Source organism: Callorhinus ursinus, unplaced genomic scaffold (assembly GCF_003265705.2).
Source record: "Callorhinus ursinus isolate GAN/ISIS: 27379988/994484 unplaced genomic scaffold, GSC_fseal_2.0 scaffold31, whole genome shotgun sequence".
Classification (NCBI taxonomy): domain Eukaryota; kingdom Metazoa; phylum Chordata; class Mammalia; order Carnivora; family Otariidae; genus Callorhinus; species Callorhinus ursinus.
In genome coordinates, this window is record NW_027397093.1 from 4,599,116 (window position 1) to 4,620,122 (window position 21,007).

General features: G+C 38.6%; 1 protein-coding gene across 10 annotated transcripts in view; it reads right to left on the reverse strand.

Moving 5' to 3' along the window:
* NRG3 (neuregulin 3) overlaps nucleotides 1-21,007 on the reverse strand; it is a 1,135,127-nt gene that overhangs the window by 634,398 nt on the left and 479,722 nt on the right. For all 10 annotated transcript variants that reach the window (XM_073878734.1, XM_073878728.1, XM_073878727.1 and 7 more), the window contains exon 2: nucleotides 17,547-17,676. In XM_073878734.1, coding sequence (XP_073734835.1) covers nucleotides 17,547-17,676 — 130 coding nt within the window. The remainder of the gene's footprint in view (nucleotides 1-17,546; nucleotides 17,677-21,007) is intronic.

Sequence of the window (21,007 nt, forward strand, 5' to 3'; positions counted from 1 at the left end):
CCTATTTTACTAATGAATATTAAATTAAAATTTTAAGTACATTATCCGTTGCAATTAAGCAATGGGATTGTTTATCCTATGCTTAAAGAGTATTTCTATACAGGCGAAACTATTAGTTTAATACCTATGAATAGTTTAATGAGAATAAAGCATTCCATTGGATGTGTTTTCATAGAAAGGTCTATGCACAAATTTTTATCTATACCAACTAAAATAATATATTGAAACTCTCTATAGTCTGATGCAAAATAAATAGGTAAGTTAATTAATTAATACACTTAATAAGCTTTATCTTATTTAATATTGATTTGAACTTCTGGATCAATACATTAGTATGGGAAAACCAAATAAGAAAATGTAGTAAGAGAAGTCTGTAAAACAAAAGATGCATTGTTTTCATACCACCTGATTACAAGCCTACAAAAGGCAACTCTAACAGAAATGTTTAGCTCGTAAGGTATCTAGATATAAGATAAAAATACAAGGATCAGTACATTTCCTAGGTCATTATAAAAAATATGTAAGAGCTACCAGTTAAGCAATAAAATATACAGGGTAAAAATCAACAAGAGACATGGAGGAAGACATAAAGAAATCTACAAACTATCAAGGGAGTGTTAAAAAACCCCTGAATAAATGCACAGAAATACCACAAATATGAAGGAGAAAAATGAAATATCATGAAGATGAATATTTCTAGCCCAAACTAGAAGACTCCATGCAAAAATATTAATAGTGCTTATCCCTAGAGCAAACTAAATTTTTTTTTTCTTTTCAGTCTGCATTCTAGGGCACCTGGGTGGCTCAGTCAGTTAAGCGTCTGCCTTCAGCCCAGGTCATGATTCCAGCATCCTGAGATCCAGCTCACATCAGGCTCCCTGCTCAGTCTGCTTCTCCCTCTCCCTCTGTGTGCTCACTCGCTCTATCAAATGAATAAATAAGCCTAAAAAAATAAATAAATCTGCATTCTATAAATATAATAAGTTTGTAGTTCTATAAAATAATATCAGTGAAACAAATATAAAATTTAACAGAATGTTTTTTCTTTAATAATTTAAAGATCTCAATGTTTGGATAAAATAGAATAGTGAAGAAAAAATAATTGAACTACAGAAAATAAAAAAGCCCACTCAAAAGTAGAGCTAATTAAAGAAATGTGGAATGGCATATAAGAGGAAATATTATTTAAACTACCTAAGGAGAAAGTTCATAAATTTACACACACATACTACACACACACACACACACACACACAAATACTATACATGTGATAAGAAGCACATTCACACATGAAAGGAAATGATTCTTCAAGGATGATTTTTATTACTTTTTTGATATATGAAATGATCATGTGTTCTGACTTGTCCAGGACACTTCAAGTTTAATTCACACAACAGTCTTACTAAACGAGGCGGTTATTACCATACATTTGGCAGAGGAGAAAACTGAGTAGAGAAAAGTTAAATGAATTTTCCTCTTCTTGAAGCTAGTAAGTGATAGAGTGACGTATCTTTTATTTTCATTCTTTTTTGCTAGTTCAATGAGTGATACTGCGCAGCTGTCCAAACCTACAGCTGTCCAAACCTACAGAAATATGGTGGTCCCTTTGACTTTTCTCCTTCCCTCTTATCTTTCTTCCTTCATTAGCAAATATATCTTGGGATTCACCTCCTTCAAACCTATCTGGTATTTTGTCTCCACATTCTCACGGCAATACTTTTTTAAGGTCACGGCCTCAGCTTCCGTTTCTTAGTTTAAAGACTTCCCCTGATTCTTGCTCTTTTCAAATGATGAAAATATGGCTCATCTGCTATAGTTTTGGTATGAGAAGCTCATATTCCTCCAAGGGTGCTAGTTAATTTTTCAGGCAATGAGTATGGAGAACAGACAACGTTAGAGCTTCTCAGACTTGCAGAACTCCAAGAGTTAGAACCAAGGTGGGATGAGCTTGAACTGAGAGTCTCAGGGGCCAGGAGGTCACAGTTCATCTCTCCCCACATGGCCCAACCTTCCCTCCGGTCCAGGTTTCATCCTCGGTCCCCCAGTAGGGAAGCATCCTTAGGACGATCGACTCATTCCAGCATAACTCATCACTCTGAGGGGCTTGGAGAAAGAAAGATGGGGAAATGCCTACCTGAGCCTAATGAGTCTTTACCAGTGTTCCTTCTGCTCCCCAACCAGGTTTGTTGCCTATGTTTTATAGGTGGCCTCAGCCTTATAGCTTGAGGCACCTTGGTGAACACCAGTACACCGGGCCACAAATGGGTAGAAGTAAGAGCAACATTCCACTGTTTCCTTCCCCATGTATCCCCGACAGCCACACCGGCCACCTCCTACTCTAGGCATTAGACTGCACATACGGGAAAGTTCAAAACCCCTATGTCGCCCAGTGGTTTTTCACAGGGGTTTCTCCCAATGTCTTCCCTGTATTGATGCTTTTTCTCCATAGCTCCTCGCGGTTGATGCTTGGGAGGGTAGAAGCGGCACAACATCTAAGTAGGAACATCTCCTTTCACTTGGACTCTCCCCTGCTACTAACATGCTTTTTCTGAACCAACAAGAAAGACAAACACAATCACCCTCCATAAACAGCTCAAGAAAGTTTGCAAGGCCCCAACTGCCACAAGTGGCTGAAAGCCCAAATTTCCTTTTCCTCTGGTTGTTCAATTGTTAGAGTTTTTTTTTTTTTTTCTTTTTTCCCTTCTTAGTCCAAACAGAAAGAAAAGCTGGCTAAATGCCAGCAAGTGTTGTCATTGCAGTTATTGCCACAAGGTGGCACCATTAAGGAAAACAGTTAAGCTACCAAAGGATCCTGATCCATCAAGACTTGGAAGTTTTTGTTTGCAGAAATCCCAACCTAGTGAGGAATGGAGAGTGGGGTTAGTCTCTCTGCTTCACAGGATTATAGGATTTTTTAAATTCCTATTCAAAAGCCCCAAGTAGAGAAGCCAGGAGAGAATGTTCCACCTCTACTATATGACAATACAAAATCAGCTTGCTCTCTAAGTTCCAAATTCGAGTCTGGATCACCACTCTATTCTTCCACTTTCTCCTTGTGAGCTCACCTTTGGAGCTCTTGGTGTCCCTCCCTGCTGTGAACCTTAATCAGATCACTCTGTTCCTACCAGACAAGACTCCTTCTCTTTGAGTTTGGAGGAGCATGGTTTCTTCATCTCCTCTCTCCTAAAATGCATTGAGCTCCTTATTACATTAATTGTTCATTCTTCTCTAGAACTCTGCATCCCAAGGGATCTACTGGAGGGGAAGGCTAATGCAAACACACACACACACACACACACAATAGATACACACTCACACACACACATACCATTTACCATCATTCTGCAAGATTCTGAGTGCATGCCTGCCTCATATTTGCAAAACTAAGAGGGTCTGTTTAAATAAAAGAACGTCTGCTACAAGACCACATATAAAGCCTGATTACACAGAAAAGAAACTGGCAGCAGCTTCTATAGATCAAAACATATAATACATGCATAAAATTAACATGTTACTCACCGGCTTAATACTCTTTCTTGGTTTTCTATTGCCTTCAAAAAACTCACTTGTGAAGTAAAAATAAAATCTAAGTTCACTTTATGTCCATATAAAGGATGTACAGTATTTAGTACTCAAAGATGCAAACATTAAATAATAATGAGGGGCAAGCTTACACATGTCAAATTAGAAAAGAAGTTTACTCAATGTAGGCAAGATACTTTTGGGTCAAGAGCCATTAAAATGTTCGTGAACTTGGGCCAACCAATTTCACTTCTGGGTTTCAATTCCAGAGAAACCCTATGAGAGAAGTACTTCATCTGTACACAAGCTTGACAGAGTGAGTGCTCAATCAGTGTGTATGGATGGCTGAATGGAACAGAGAGAATGAAAATAGACAATGAGAGGGAGAGAGAGAGAACAATTAGGTTCTAACATGGAGTCATGGAATACTTTGCTAAATGTAGGTACCATGATTTTGCACTAGCAGGTGACTTGCAAGTGACAACTGTAGAGACCCGTGTGGCATATGGAAACAGGCCCCTATGTGGGGTGGTGGTGTTGGGGCACAGGAAAATACACAGTTGGCCTCCTCTATATAGCTTACCATGGAATTCTCCAAGTATATAGGCACAGACTGGAAAGGACTCTGTTGGATGAAAAGCATAATCTCTTGGCCGAGTCAGTTATATCTACTGGTATGGCAGAAGTGACGTAAAGTACCTGTTTTGAATTCTACTAACACTGATAATAAAATAGTTGTTGATAAAAGAAAACCCTACATTGTCAGGGACCTGGGAAGGAAAGACAGGTGAAAATGCAACAGATCACTCAGCTTCTTCCCCCAATTTTAAAATTGGAAGTGACGGTGGGAATTATCTCCAATCAAGTGATTTCACAAGAAAGAAATTAACGTTCAGTGTGTCAACTATATTCAACTATACTCAACTATACCCAAATTAAAAAAAAAAAAAAGAAACCAAGGTTCACAGAGGCTAAGATATTAGCAAATGTCACACAGCTTGGAAGCAGCAAAGCCTAGATTTACAACATTGTTTCTGATAAATCAGAGTTGTCCTTTTGAGAATTTAGTCTTCCATTGTAAAATCGGCTTAACATTTTGTCATGTTTACTCATGAAGGCTTTGTTAGTTTGAAAATAATTTTGAATAAAATTGGAAAAAAATAGTAATATACTTTTAAAAAGCCTCAGATGAATTATCTTGAATGAACCCAGTTCCTGAAGAGATATGGTTTCAAGCCACTTTTAAGACGTTCGATATGCATTTCTTTCTCTGAATGTTGCAGAGAATGTTTTCCCCTAACTTAAGGCCCTGCTCCTTGGGAGAAATACTAATTGTCTAGCCTAAACCTATAAATCACAGATGTGGTATATAAAATCCCTCTAACATAACAGAGACCTGATGAGACATTTGGCTTACAAAACTGTTCTGGATGAGATGAGCATAGGACCAAATCATGCTGCAGGTGCCCAGGGATTATTAAGCAGATAGATGAACTAGTAAGGTAACTAGTAGAGATGGAAGTTTCCAGAAGCTTCACAAACATATTCTCAAATGTGTGTGCATGAAATTTGCTTAGACACAACTTCTGAGCTGCTTTTGGATGGAGGATGTATCATGGTGGCAGGATTTTGAAAAAAACCCTGTGATGGGGAAGACAGGTCCCCTTTGTGTACATGAAAATTTAGTTACTGCTCCAAGTGTGAACAGTGGACAGCAGCATGGGTATCCTCTGGGACACTGTCAGAAATACAGAATATCAAGCCTCACCTCAGATCTGCTACACATGAATCTTCAGCTGAGCAAATTCTCCAGAGGATTCACCCGCTCAACATTTGAGAAACACGAGTCTCATTCACTGTTGCCCCAATTCATCTCAATAATGGAATCATCTGAATGCGGGATTCTTGGGTGCCATCTTAGGGCACCTGAATCAGAAGCTTCAGAGGAGGAGCCTGAGAATTTATTTTTAACCATCTCCCTCAGTGATTCTTACAATCACCGTCAGTTTGACAAGACTGAAACAGAAACAGAACTGAGACTGGCGCTCAGTCCTGTCACCTGCTGGCTGCCTATCCCTGAAGAAGCTACTGCCTTCCCTCTCAGAGCTTCCTGCATGACCTCAAACGGTGATACAACATCCCTTTGCAGATGTAATATGAGGGCTAGGTTGGCAACCACGAAGCAGTGTATTAAGGGTCAAAACGTTGGCCTTGCACTTAGTAGGGTGAAATAATCGATGGCTATTAGCATCTTCCTTTCCTTCCCTTTAACACCTCAATTCTGCCCTCTGAAAAAGGCTGGTGGTAGGAATTGCCTAGAGTTCTTTTCATTTACCAAATATATCTTTACTGAGGAGGTGGCAGGTCCCAGAAGCAAAGATGAACTCACAGCCTAGTGAGAGCATCAGTAGGTGAACAGGTGTATTATAATAGAAACAGAAATTTTGCTTACAAATGAATCATTTCATACATCCAGATAATGTTTTGGTTAGCTTGTAGGGGAAAGAGATCAAAGCTACTATTTAATATCATTAAAACAATTATTATTTCTTTCACAAACGCTAACCCAGGCGGAAAGGAAAGAGCTTTCCAGAGCACTGAAAATAAAACCTTGTTGCAGAGAGTAAGGCTTCCTGTGATTTCAATTGTAGCTGTAAATTAGCCCAGAAGCACACCCCAAACGGTAGCAAAATTATGACCTTATTTAAAGTTGATGCTTTATCAGCTCATCCTTTCCACCAATTCTTTCCAACCTACTGTTTTTCACTCTCCATCATCCTATTATTCGCCTCTATTTTGTAACTACCAGAGTCTGTTTTCCTTCTGGGGGTGGAGCCACCTACTGACACACACTCCCCTCCCTCCTGAGAGTTCCTAATTGAATTTCTGCCCTTCAGGAGCACAGGGTCATTGGGATGAACTTGCTGTTAGAGGGCTCCAGGGAGGCCAGGCTCTGGGCATCATTTCTGTTTCTACACTACCATCTCAGAGCACTCCTCTGCCCCAAAGCCTGGGGTCTGTTTGTTTAATGAAGTCTTCTGTTGAAATAGTACTCCTTTCCCTGATCCTAACTATAACTGCATTTATGATGTGTTTAAATGAAAAAGTAGCCTTTGAGGAACTACAAAGGCACCCTTTTTCAGGAACTCTAACAACCTTTCTTTCTCTGGTTTCTGCTCAATGTGTGTATCACTGCACATGCCAAAATGCCACGTGATGCATTCTAAGGGAAACTCTGCATCGTTACCTTACTTTGACCTCCTATGAGCCTCACAGCTGCTCTGCTAGAGAAAAGCAATGCTTTGTAGTTGGGAAAATGAAGGACATTCTACTCAAATGTGCCAACGAGTATCTTCCAACTTTGCTCCTTCACATTCTCCCTGAATAACTCCCCAGTGATCGATGGTCAAGGCATCCTTAAATGGATACACTTAATTCATTAGGAAAATTTTTAGTGCCAGAAAAATCCTTACTTATACTTAAGATGCTAATAAATTAATTTTAGATGGTAGCTACTAAACGGTCTTTGCAAATATTTCATATATGTAGATAAAAATCACAAATTAATTTTGGGTAAATAAAAGAATTCTTGATTTCATAATTTAATCAGTAGGACACTGACAGGTTTGAAAAAACCATACTCTTGTCTGTTCTTTCCACTCACTATAAAAATTTAGAGTTTGGGAGAATAAATTAAAGATGTCATTATGTCCTGATATGTTTTTGATAACCATCTGGACACAAGGGAGGAAATAATTCAGAAGAGAAGTTACCAACTGCAGAATTTATGTCATAAAACTGATTATTCTTAATTGCATTTAAAGTACATTTGAAATTTCCTCCCTGGGGTTCGAAGGGAATTTCCTCCAATAGCAGCTCAACTCTCTATGCCTTTGTTGGCAAGCAAGAACAGGCTTCAAACTGAGGGAGGAATAGGCTCTTATCCTTCCAAGTGCAAATTCATGTTACTTCCTCTCAGAAGCTCTTCCTGGCTTTAGGACTGACCATTGATTTTTGGAGTCTCCTACACAGATATGGACCACATACATACAGATCATACAGATTGGATGATATAGGTCACAGAACTTGTCACACTGAATTGAACTAGAAAATGTCCATCTCAACCCCTCTCTTATTAGTTTTTCTGAAAACATTCATCACTATATTCCTACCACCTTCCATTGGACCCTGAACACTGAATATGCTTTTTAAACACTGGTAGGATAATGGGAATAATGTTATCAAATTGCCATTTATATTTTAGTGTATGTATGGTAAAACTAAGCATATCTTCTATACCTGTCACATATGACATATATATGTATAAACCTACCTGTATCACTCACGTATGACATATATCTCTGAACAAGATATTCTTCAAAACATGCTTCATGCTTTCATTTTTTTTCCTGTTTCTTCTTTTAATTTTGTCATTAATTTCTCATTTTATAAAACTTGAACAGGGGATTTTGTTTGTAAATATACTCGATGAAGATATTTCTTCCAAGTTTACCAGTCTAGTAAGGATTTCCCTACAATCTCAAGTGTAGGCTTTGGTGCCAGTGATTGTCAGTGTTTGCCCATCATGGAATTCTATTGCAATAGATTGTGGGGACTTCTTGGTGCTCCAACTAAGAGCAAGGTCAGTAAAGGAAGAGGTGCTTTTTTCTCATTTTCCGTTGGACCTCAGTGCCCTGCATGATACCAGATACCTAGTAAGTATTCCATATATGTATGAGTGCGTGTACGTATGCATGTTCAGACTATTTTCCAGGGGCGCATGGGTGGCTCAGTCGGTTAAGCGTCTGCCTTCAGCTCAGGTCATGATCTCAGGGTTCTGGGATCAAGCTCCGCATTGGGCTCCCTACTTAGTAGGGAGCCTGCTTCTCCCTCCGCCCTTCTCTCTGTTCATGCTCTCTCTCTCTCTCTAATAAATAAAATCTTTAAAAAAAGCAGACTAGTTTCCTGATATTCATAAAAGCACCAGAATAGCTGTGATCACAAAAAAAAAAAAATAATAGAGTTGTAGAAATGTACTTCAAGATAAACTTCAGAAATGCTGTCTTCAGCTTCTTTCTGTAGACAAGGAGGGCCTGGCCCTCCTGTCACATTTTTTAGTTTTCACAAACAATGGCTAGGTAGAAAGGTAATTAAAGACAACACTAACTGGATGTTGATGTGTACTTCCACAGCTGCAGAGTAGAGTGGAGAGACCCTGGGCTCTGGGAGCCCCCTGCCCTTCTTTCTCAATCCAAATCCTGCCAGTACTTGGTGACTCAGAGAATGCTCAGCTGATTTGGAAAAGGGGGGGATAATAATACAGAGGTGGTACAATCTTACGAAATTTATATTAAGAAAAACACATAGAGCATACATGCTCTTCTATGAATTTGAGTTTCATTTGAATTACAATCAGGGCAACCACATGTCCTACTGAACTTAAGGTATTCCTGGTGTAGGCTTATTTAACAGAAAAAAATTATTAAAAATGCCATTTACATCTCAAACATTTTTAGGTTTGGATGACAACCTATATGGTCATTCAGATTATAATGTGTGTGTGTGTGTGTGTGTGTGTGTGTGTGTGTGATTATGCATAGACAATGTGATCTGGTCCTTAAATATTCTTTTATATATATTTTTAAATAGATGCTCACACCAAAGTGAATTGAAAAGACAAACAATCCTCAGGAAGATGGAAATGTTGCCTAAAGTTGTCAAACAGGCTAGAGCAAGAGTTCTTTCCTCACTAGATGAACAGACTCTGCAGAAGGGTGGTGCATATTCTCTCACTGCCCCAGGAGCCTAAACAGAACATCTCAGCCATCTCTGTCCTGTTCTGAGAAGGTCTTACTGGAATGTTTGCCTGAGAAGCCTGCATGGCAGGAGCAGTGTTACCATATCTAATGTTGTTCACCTCTGTACAGACAGACTATCTCTAGCTAAAAGGATATTTATGGATATGTTCTCAATTTTTTTTAAAATAAACTTGGGGAAAGAATCCATAATTCACTTAAATTGTGGCAAATGTGATCACGTAATTCTGGCTGAGTGCGGAGCTCCCAGGTCGCTCCAACCCAACAGGTCTGGGATCCCCACACACAGGAAGCAGGTACTTAGGGAGGCAGATCCAAGGGTTGCTGTGGAGGGTCCACAGCCAGAATGGCTTGGACAGTACGAGGGGAGGGGAGTTTTTTTTTTAAGATTTTATTTATTTATTCATGAGAGACAGAGGGAGAGAGAGGGAGAGAGAGAGAGAGAGAGGAGCAGAGGGAGAAGCAGGCCCCCAAGGAGCAGGGAGCCCGATGCAGGGCTCGATCCCAGGACCCTGGGATCGTGACCCGAGCTGAAGGCAGACACCCAACCATCTGAGCCACCCAGGCGCCCGAGGGGAGGGGAGTTTTCCGCATAGCCCTGTGCACAGAACAGGGAGAATTTGCCTGACCAAAGGTAACCCCTTGTTCCCACTTTACCCCTAAGTTTACTGCTTGAATAATTATAATGACCCTTGATTCTGAAAAGTGTTCTTGCCCATGATCTGTTATTACTGTGTTTTTCAATAATTTATCTGGGTCAGTTTAACTCTCCTTAGTGGGTCTAAGCTGAACTTTATGTGCTTAGGAGACTCTTAGTATACCCATCTTGAAGCTCTGGCACAAATCAAATGATCTGCAAACAAAGCTGTGCAGACAGCAACATACGCACCTTATTATATTCAACCCCACTGACTCCATTAAATTCACTATCTGTTTATACCAGACATTTTACTTATACCAGTCCTCACAATGATCCTGTGAAGTAGGGATATTATTGTCCCCAGTTAACAAATAAGAAAACTGAGTCACAGAGAATGTGTGTAAGTTGTCCATCTGCTAGTTAGTTGGGGAGCACTGAATCTAACCAACCAGTCCAAATGGGAATCATGAACACAATAAAGGCAAGTTACATTGATGAAGCAGGAAAGGAAAAACATTTTTTTCCTCTTAAAGCTATATTCAGCAAGAAGAAAGTCTTGGAACATCAAGAAACGGTTGCAAAATTGGGAGAAATAACAGAAATTGGCTAATTTGTCAGAGTATCCAAATTAGCAGTGAGAAGCCTGAGCCCTCAGAAAGCACAAGGAATTCTCTGGCCTGACCCTTCTCCGCTTTTAAAACCTGAGTCTCCTCTTAATCAAATACACAGATGATACCCACTCCATTTCTCTCACAGGATTCCAGCACACATGCTTTGGTTTGGTTTCAATATAAGCAGAAGGGAAGAAGAGGAAAGAACTGAGGATGACAGTATCACTATATACATAGTGTCTATTGTGTATTTAGAGTTTTCTATATGTTGCTACTTTTCATTCTTGTATCAATCTTTAGGACCAGTATTTGTCTGTCTCTGTCTGACTCTCTTTTCAATACAGGACTGGAGGTTCTGGTTAAGTACCTTGCAGAAAATCCTCATCCAGCCAGTATAAAGGCAGAGTTTTTAACTCAGGACTGTCTTGAATGCCCACATTTGCCTCATGTGCCTCTTATCCCAAGTTATAGAAGGAAAACACATTTAAGTCAATTCTTTGATACAACAAGAAACCCAATCAGAACAACCACCTCAAGAAACGCCATTTCACATTTCAACTAGAGCTGCCAATCAAGTTAGAAAACATTAAAATAAGGGAAGAATCTTTGACCATTAACTTAAAAAATGTGTTTTTATTCTCTATCAAATGTGCTTCTCTTGTCTTGTGCACAATATTTAAGTGGCCCTTTGAGAACACAAGCTTGGGTCCAGTACAAACAGGTTAAAATAGAAGAAGTAAACCAATACCTATGTGTCATCAAGTGGCAAAATTATGTTCACTATGCTGCTCTTCTGTGCTTTTTGAGCCACTGAGACTCTTTTCACAAACTTCATCCACAGAGAAGAGACAAACAGTTATCACTTGGCTCATTTCTTTATGTCAGAGGCAATCAACAGACAGCCTGTTATGAACATGGCTATTGCAAATTACTCAAATTATGTCCGGACTGTGGCAAACGTTTTCATGAACATTTATCTAATGAACTTGAAAATTCTTCTGAGGCTCTTCACCCTGTTATCCAACTCCATTCTTCAGGGACTCTGCCACTAGGCCTGGATTTAGAGATATTTCAGCCTCCATCATCTCCTGCCAATGGAGTTCAGGGATATTTGCCAAACTCCATTTCCATTCTGCCTTGTGTCAACCATGGGGAATCATTAGCTGCTGCACTCAGAGCACTTACTGGAGAACCATTTGATAAAGAGGACCCTCACTGGGTGGGAGAGCTAATGGATCTCCAAAGTGACAGAGCAAAGCACTGACACGGAGGGTCCTGTAATTTTATGTAGTATATCATTGGGAAATGGTTACACTATGCCCAGTCAATACTCTTAAAAATGGAAGCTTTGATTTCAAAACCTACTCAGGCAGAATGAGACAAAGTAAGGAAGAGCAACTCCTCTATAGGCCTCTCCCTCCTTTCAATCGCTTTCCCTGCTCCCCAAGTCCTGGGAGCATTCCACCCATATCACTGCCCAGTCCATCAGCCCATTTATGGAAGTACAGCCTCAGGCAATGGTTGCTATTGGACTGCTTCTTTCTTTTTTCTAGCAGTTCCATATTTCAAACGAGTCAAGCATCTTCAAGTGAATTGCTTGACAAATTTCCAAAATGATCGCTTCAGATCAAATTCAGCTAAAATGCTATCCTTCCCAAAGTTTTGAAAATCCATTTTTACAGCAAGGCTGGCGAAACATCTAATGAGCTTCAATTCAGGGGAGGCACATCCTTTTAGCTTGAATTTGGCCTCAAAACAAGTCTGGCCCAGTCAAATGCCTACCAATCTTTTCAGTCACAATGGCTCCCTCTTTCACTCTAGTGAAATAGATTACAGATAGCACCATTGCCCAAGTTCTTAAAATTTCTAGAAATGACATAAAAGTAAATATTTTAGAGAATATCCTGTTTTTATTCAGAATATTTTGATTCAACGCATTTCTAGTGACTTGCTTTCCTTCTCACCCAGCTTTATTTCTGTAGGATATATCTTTCTATTATTTAGTCCAATTTTTTTATGTTTCAAAACACACAAATTCAGCATGGAAAAGAATTAGTGTAAAAAGTGTAAATGAATTATTAATAAAAGAAGAAGCACACACATTCAAATAGACTTGGTAGTATTTAATCTGGAAGGGCTTAATTGGAAGTTCTCTTATCAGCCTAATGATAATGAACTATAATGACCTTGATTTAACAGAGACAGGGACACTATCTATCTTTCTTAATGAAAAGATGAGAAGCAAGGTCAAGTGTTTTAACCAGGTATTACATAAATGAAATACATGTGTAATGTACAGATCTTAGAAAATTCATAAGGTTTGAAGAAGAAAATAGTTGTAAAACCTATTAGTCTTTTTACTAAGCTCTTTTTTAGAATTGGATTGCTATTGTAGGTTCAACTTTAGAATATCCTGATTTTCATATATACAACAAGATATAATGAACATTTTCAGGTCCTTAAAACATTATGAAAATTCTAGTTAGGCTGAATTCATCCAATGCATGGACGTGTTCTAATTTATATAGAATTATGAATTCAGGGTTTTTTCCTAATACAAATAAATCTGTGGTGAATATTCTTATAAATAAATCTATGTATACATTTCTGTACACTACATTTTTAGAAACAATGTAAATATTTTGAAACATACTGAAACATTACATACAGAAGAACCTTAACAAAATGTACTCCCTCAGGTAGTGAATGAAAATGTGCTTTTAAAAACAGTCAGCAAACTGTTTTTAAAAATCATTAAGTATATAACAGGGAAAAAATTTAATTTGCATTTCTTTGTGAGGCTGAGTATTTTTCATGTTTATTGGTTATTTGTATTCCTTTTTAAGGAAGGAATAAGTTCCCCCTGTTGCCCATTTTCCTACTGAGACTTAATTTTAGTGTTACACTACTTGATCTATATAACTCATTAGAATATTAATTCCTTGCCATATTTTATTATACAGTTAACTGATAATTTGTCTATCTTTTAATTTTATTTCTGATTTATGGGATTCAGACCAAAAAGCAATGTTCTGCCAGGTTGTTTATTTTTTCCTTCCATTCCTTTTTGTTCAAAAGATCCTTTCAATTGCTGACATAAATAAATATGTAATTTTATTTACTGTTTTCCTCAAGACTTTATTAATTACATCAACTCTTGAATTCATTAAAAACAACTTTTCATATAAAGAAGGAAAGTAAAAATCCAAATTTGATTTGTTTTACCTGATAGCCAACCAAATTTACTGAGCCATCAGCCTCTCATTTTCCCTCTGATTTATGGATCTCTCCTTACTCTACACTAAGATCCAGAACATACCTGGTTCTGTTTTTGCCAGTCCGTCAGCCAATGATCTAGGACTTCATAGTATATTTTAAAATTCAGCAAGACCAAGTTTGCCTATTTATTTTTCTTTAAAATCCCCTCTGTCAAGTTATCTTTAGAATCTTGGTATTGTTCTTAAATTTTCATTAGCTTGCTCTATAATTTCTAAATACTAAAAATGGCTTTCTAAAGATACACTAAAGGGTAAGAAAATAACAAAGAGAAAAACATGAAACCTCCCTCATCTCAACATTCATGCTGCTAACATTTTTTTTAAGATTCTATTTATTTATTTATTTATTTGAGAGAGAGAGAATGAGAGAGAGAGAGAGCACATGAGAGGGGGAAGGGTCAGAGGGAGAAGCAGACTCCCTGCTGAGCAGGAAGCCTGATGCGGGACTCGATCCCGGGACTCCAGGATCATGACCTGAGCCGAAGGCAGTCGCTTAACCAACTGAGCCACCCAGGCACCCCGCTGTTAACATTTTTGAGCATACACTTTCAGGATCTCTATCAGAGATGATCTAGGTAGATTTGTGTCTATTCTTCTCCGGCAAGTAAACAGAAAAGTGTTAGAGCATGATCAATCATTCTCAAAATAGAAAAAAATTTTTGATTCATAGGATCACAATCATAGGATTTATCATAGGATTGGAATTTACTTTTAAAAAACGAAAAAGTATAATCTTGATTTCTCTTAGATCTGAATGTCACAAGTAAAGCATTTAGTGAGCTAGATTGACAGAGACCCCTACATATTGCTGGTCTAATATACTAAATTGTGTTTTTTATTTAACTTGAAACATGGCCCAGTTGGCAATTTATCACAAAGATACCCCTGATAGCATGCCAGTCTTGTGAAAATACTTTCCCTTGTTTTCCTTACTTCCTGACAACAAACTACTTCACTTACCCCAAGTGCATTACAAAGAACAGCACCATTTAATTCCTAAATTCATTTCTGGATGTATTTATTCAACAATATCTTTGTGATAGGAGGTGCTCAATAAACTGCCAAATGGAGAAGAATGAATGAAACATACTACTTAAATAGAGTGCTATACAAAATAGCACATTATTAATAAACTACATGGGAATTCTTAGAAGTGGCTGATGCAGGAACAAATGTAAGCTTTTTATTCACAGCAAAGCGCAGGAGATGAATAGTGGGCACACGCGATGTGTGATTTATTCATACACTCTAGTAGGAGATTTATAGGCATCTATTAACCTACTCAAGTTCCAATTCTATCTTAGGCTGTTTTTTTGTCATGATTAGCTATGTTGTGACTCGATGTTAAATAACAGGTTGTCTGTGCTGAAATATGCAAGAAATATGAAGACAGAAGGTCACAATTATATATATATATATATATACATATATATATATTGTTCCAGCTAAATCATAGATGTATCTCTGCTTGTGTATGCAAAAAAATTAGACATGCATATATGCACAAAAGCAAAAGATATATTTTCCAGACCTGAGATCCATTATCATAGACTGGATTTGTCTCCCAAATAATTAATATGTTGAAGTCCTAACCTCCAGTAACTCAGAATGGGACTATATTTAGAGAAAGGGTCTTTACAGAGATAAGTTAAAATAGGGTCATTAGAGTGGATACTAATCCAGTATGACCGGTGTCTTTATAAGAAGAGGAAGTCTGAATACAGACACATACAGAGGGAAGAAAATGAGAAGACACAAGGGAGAAGGTGGCCATCTATAAGCCAAGGAGAGAGACCTGAAGGAAACAACTCTGCCAACACGTGGAGTACAGATTTCTAGCTCGCAGAACTGTGATAAAATACATTCCTCTCATCTAAACCACTCAATCTGTGGAACTTTGTTACAGCAGCCCTAGCAAACTAATACACCATGAACTAATCCAGAATATAGTGAGGCTGTAGGTTGAAAAAGAGTAAGAATTATTTTTGTTATTTTCAACATTCCCAGTTTTCAAAAAGATTAATCATACCCACCTGGGTACTGTGGTGGGGCCTGATCTCATCCTTCCTTTGGGTAAAACATCATCCCAAAAGTCACTGCTTTAGGTGAGACTTCTAATTAATCGCTCCACCAATCAATTAGGAATTCAGACTTAGTTAACTGCATTGCCCACTTCCACATGGCGATCTCTTTAACGTACGGTTGAGTATCTATGAGAGCTTGGATATAATTCATGCTTTGAATGGGTAGATCACTCTTGGCTTTTGCCTTGAGGTCTTAAAGTCAGTTGTGTGCTTTCTACCTCTCTGTCTACACTGACCTAATAAATATAACACAAGAAGAGGGATGTGGGGAGAAGCATTCCCACCCCCCTTCATCCCCAACCCAATTTCACAGAAGACAGAAGTAGGGTGTAAATTTTGTAGGTGGGGTAAGTGTAATGTCACTCCCCAAATCACATGGAAGCCATGCTCTCAAGAGTGAGGAAAGGTCCCAGGTCTGTTTATCCTGACAGAAGACAGGGTAACTCTTACAGAGATCTGCCACCGTCACTCATCGGCTCCTTCAAACCTGCGCCACCCACTGGGACAACGCAACTTCCTCGTGGACTGAAGCTGGCCCTTAGAGCCAGGCAGGATTTGCCAACATGTTCCAAGCTCCTAACTACAAGGCGCATTTCTCTGTGCCGTCTTAATAAAACAACACAGAATGAAGTTTTATAATAGCAATATATAGAGGAAAAAATCATAATTTCCATGCTTCATGATTCAGAATAATTAATTTAGTAAGTGTGTCATATGAGAAGAGTAAATAAAGAGAAGGAAAGGGGTGTGGATATATATGATCACTGAAGCATATACAATTGCAAGAAAAAACAAATTACCAGGGGTAGTGCTGGAAATAAAAGCTCAGTGGGAAGTATTTTTTGGATGCTAATTTGATTCTTCTATGGAAGCTTAAAGCTGCAGTGCCTACAAGTGCACTATTTATCTCAACTTGTTTTTATTTTTAGCACTTCTATAACCTTAAGTCTCTAAAAACCAATTAAACACATCCTGATCTCTACTGGGAATTTTCCCTAAGTAGTTCTCTACCTAGACTATAACAGGACTATGATTTCATTTACAACATCTTGCTGGAGAGTGTTTCATCAAGAGAGGTGTTAAAAAAATAATGAAATTAATAAACGAGGGCAGAATCAAGATGAGCTCCAGTCTTCTCTGGACACAGTTACAGTCTGGGGTTTGGTTCACAATCAACACTGAGCCAACAGACCTTGGATAAGCGGTTTGCTTTGCCATGCCACATTCTGTAATTTTGCAAGAAGGTATTATTTCTGAGTACAGGCCAATGTGCCTAAGTCCTGAACCAAAAAATGCAGCCTTCTAAAGTGAGTAAATAATTATTTCTATTAAAATGGTAGATATAAAAGTAAACCCTTCTTTGCTTAGTCAGGTAAAATTCAGATCTTGTCTATTTTAATTCAGTTTTACCTTCTCAAATACTAAAGATACCCAGCCTTGCCCCTTCCCATCTTAAGACTCCTGATTCGGCCGTTCCAACAGCTGGACTAAATGCATCCCACGGAACACCGCAGAGCTCAAACACCGCCCCCGCCTCGCCCCACTGCCAGGCCTCTCTGAGGGCCTGCCCCCAGTACCGGCCACCAGTGGCTTACCGACAGTGTTTATGGGAGCCCGTCAGGGTTTCGATCACAAAGCACTCGCCATCATTGAGACAGTATGCGAGGTCCTTGTCTCGGCAGGGTTTGAAGTGCTCAGATCGCTCAGTGGAATAGGTCGTTGTATCTGTCAGGGGAAAACACACAGAGAACTGCTGTCAGCAGCACGTTCCGCCACCACCCGGCCCCATACCGGCCCGGGATCTGTGCGCTGAGGACTTCTCCTGGGCTCTGACCCTCCGTCTCCAAAGAGACAGCACAGACCCTCCACTGGACTGAAGAAATGCACCTGGATATGACCACACTTTATGACTGAACGTTGTGTGCCCCCCAAAATTCACATGTTGAAACCTAATCACAGTGAGATGTGGTATCAGCAGGTGCGTCTGTGGGAGGGGATTAGATCATGAATCGGATTAGTACCCTTATAAAAAGGGCCCCAGAAAGCTCCGTCGCCCATTGCAGTCATGTGAAGGTAGCGAGAAAATGGTGCTCCATGAGCCAGGAAGTCCTTGCTGCTCCCCAGACACTGAATCTTCAGGCACCTTGATCTTGGACTTCCCAGCTTCTAAAACTGTGAGAAATAAATTTCTGTGGTTTATGAGCCACCCAATCTGTTATAGCAGCCCCGACTAAGACAAGCACTGTATTCAGTCGTCTTATTTCTCCACTAGATTTTAGCAAGTGGAATCACTCTATAAGCCCCCTTAGGGGACACATTAACAGTAAAAGCTGAATGATTCTGCAGTCAAACACCTCAAATCCGCTTTTGTTAATTTCAGTTTTTAACAAACACATTGTATGAAAGATTGAAACAGGATCGCCTTCCCTTTATTGTTGCCAAATGTCATTAAACATCTGATCACTGCATATTGTGACTGTTCCGTGGAAACCAATGTCAGTTTCTATGAGTTTTTTGTTTGTTTTTTGTTTTTAGTTACAGCTCTAATCGGCTAATAGCTGAACAAATTATTCTTCCACTTTTTCCTTTTCTTATGTAATTAAAATGCAAATGTTCCAAATTCTGAAACAGAATCTGAAATGTGAAGAATGTTTCTGGTAAATACCTAACAGAACCAAATTATTGTCATTTTTAAGCATTATTTTAAACATTTGTTTTTAAAATCATAATTACTTACATTTTTTAAATTAAGCTGTATGTCTACATCCTTTTCCTAAATATGAAACTAGCCATAAGTATGTGCTATCTACTAGACACAGACTCTGTTATCACATGTAGACATTCTAGTTTCACAGTTTTAAGCAACTAAAGTATTAGCACCAATTCCACTGCCATATTGGAGAAAAAAATATATTTAAAAAGTCAAAGATGGGGCATCTGGGTGGCACAGTCATTTAAGTGTCCAACTGTTGATTTTGGCTCAGGTCATGATCTCAGGGGTTGTGAGATCGAGCCCAGAGTCCAGCTCTGTGCTCAGCGGGGAGTCTGCTTGAGATGCTCTCTCTCCTCTCCCTCTACCCTACCCACCCCCCGCTTGCTCATGCTCTTTCTCTCTCCCTCTCTCAAATAAACAAATCTTTAAAATATAAAATAAAAAGTCAAAGATGAATAAATGATTCTGCATTTAAGCTCTTTTAATTTCCTTTACTTAGATCTAGATTAAATAATAATGTTCAATAGCATGGGTTATTGTAACTAACCAGCTTAGTAACTGGAAGTCACAATGAGCCTCTTCCTGTTCATCATCCAAATTGTGGAGAAAGTGATTGCCCTAAAAGGAAATTCACTCATACCCTTCCCACACCTAAAAATCCTCAGCGGGTCCCATCCCCATAGGAAAAACTCCAAATTCCTCAGAGAAGGACTGAGACCACGTAGAATTTTGCCCTCTGGGGTCATCTTGTACCCTAAGACACACAACTCAATTTCCAATTATTTTTCTATTTCTTCAAACACAAGGAGCTGTCACACTGCTCCTTCTTCCTGGATCACCTTTTTCTTTGCTGGAAGACATCCAGAAATCCTTCAAAGCTTACATCATCCATCTTCCCATTGTGTCTCCCTAGCACCTTTGATCACTCACATCACTGCATTCAACATTCAACCTGCATGTAGCCATTTGTTCACACGTTTCTCTGTTTCTTTAGTCTGTATGTTTCTTAAGGTCAGAGGTGGAGCCTTGATTCACAATTGGTGTTCAGTAAAAAATGTCTTCAATAAATCTGGATCACTCTAACACTGCTAAGAGTTTAAATGCCATTGGTAAACGATATGATCATGAAAGACATCATTACAATCATATAAAAGTGAATGCGTATCTTACAACAAGTTAGATATAATTTCACATCAATCTTATCATTTTAGTATACCTACTTTAATATTGAGGAATATTGGAAAAACAAACACTGCTCTCAGAGTCACAGAAATCTTCACTCACATACTGCTCATATAATGTGGGCATTGAAAAAGCCCACTTCTAATATCTTCTTTTTTTGGTGGTACAACAGGAACTTATTTTTCCACTTTAAAATATCTGTCTGTTAATATTTTGGCACAAAATAAAGGCTCTGCAAAACAGAAACATTTTCTGTTTTCCAGGAGATCTCCTCTACAGAGATCTGTTATTCAAGACAGCTTGCAATAAATAGTTACACAGAATCAATCTCTCTTTCTACGGGAAATATTTAAAATTCAAGAGCTCTGAGCAAAATATTCAATACGAAACACCACACAGTTGATTGCTATGCTGACTGAAGTATATTAACTCATGATCAGTTAGTTAAGTTTTCCTTTAATTTCTTATTATCCATTTATTGATATTCACTGATCATTCCTCTAAGAACAGCTTTTCATTAACATAACCTACAGCATAAAAAGTGAGATCCTTATTTTATAATCAGTGGTTTTAACAAGCTGCAGACTCCAAGAGCAATACAATGGCAAAGCAATTACAATCAATTAGTTTCCATCTGACAAGTGCTGTCTCCAGTGGTTACCTCCCCATTCTACCAACTGCCTTCCCTATCATGTTATCATGTATCAGCACATTACAGAGGATCAGAGACCCAAGTAAATGCCTCTGCAAAAGTCCAAGGTGAGAGAGTACAGAGATGTCCGGCTTAACATGTACTCGGGTTTTCTATTTCCATAGCTTAGAGAATCCAAAACTTAATATAAATGCACATGCTTATCCCTTGCAATGACTTGACTGGATTCAAAGAAACACCACTGCTAAATATTTTTAATATTTTAATACAATAAACAGTAACAGAATGCTACGCTTGATCCTTCTATCAGTATACTGCAATCATCAGTAAATTTGAAACCTTAGAAATTACCTAAACATTTCACTATATAGTGTCCATATATCACTACTCACCTAAAACCACACAGGCATTGGGCAAGGTAAATAAAATTCACCACGGGGTAAAATTTTACACTTGTAGGGCATCATGCCAAATATGTCAATGGAAAGATAGAAAAATTTCTTAATGGA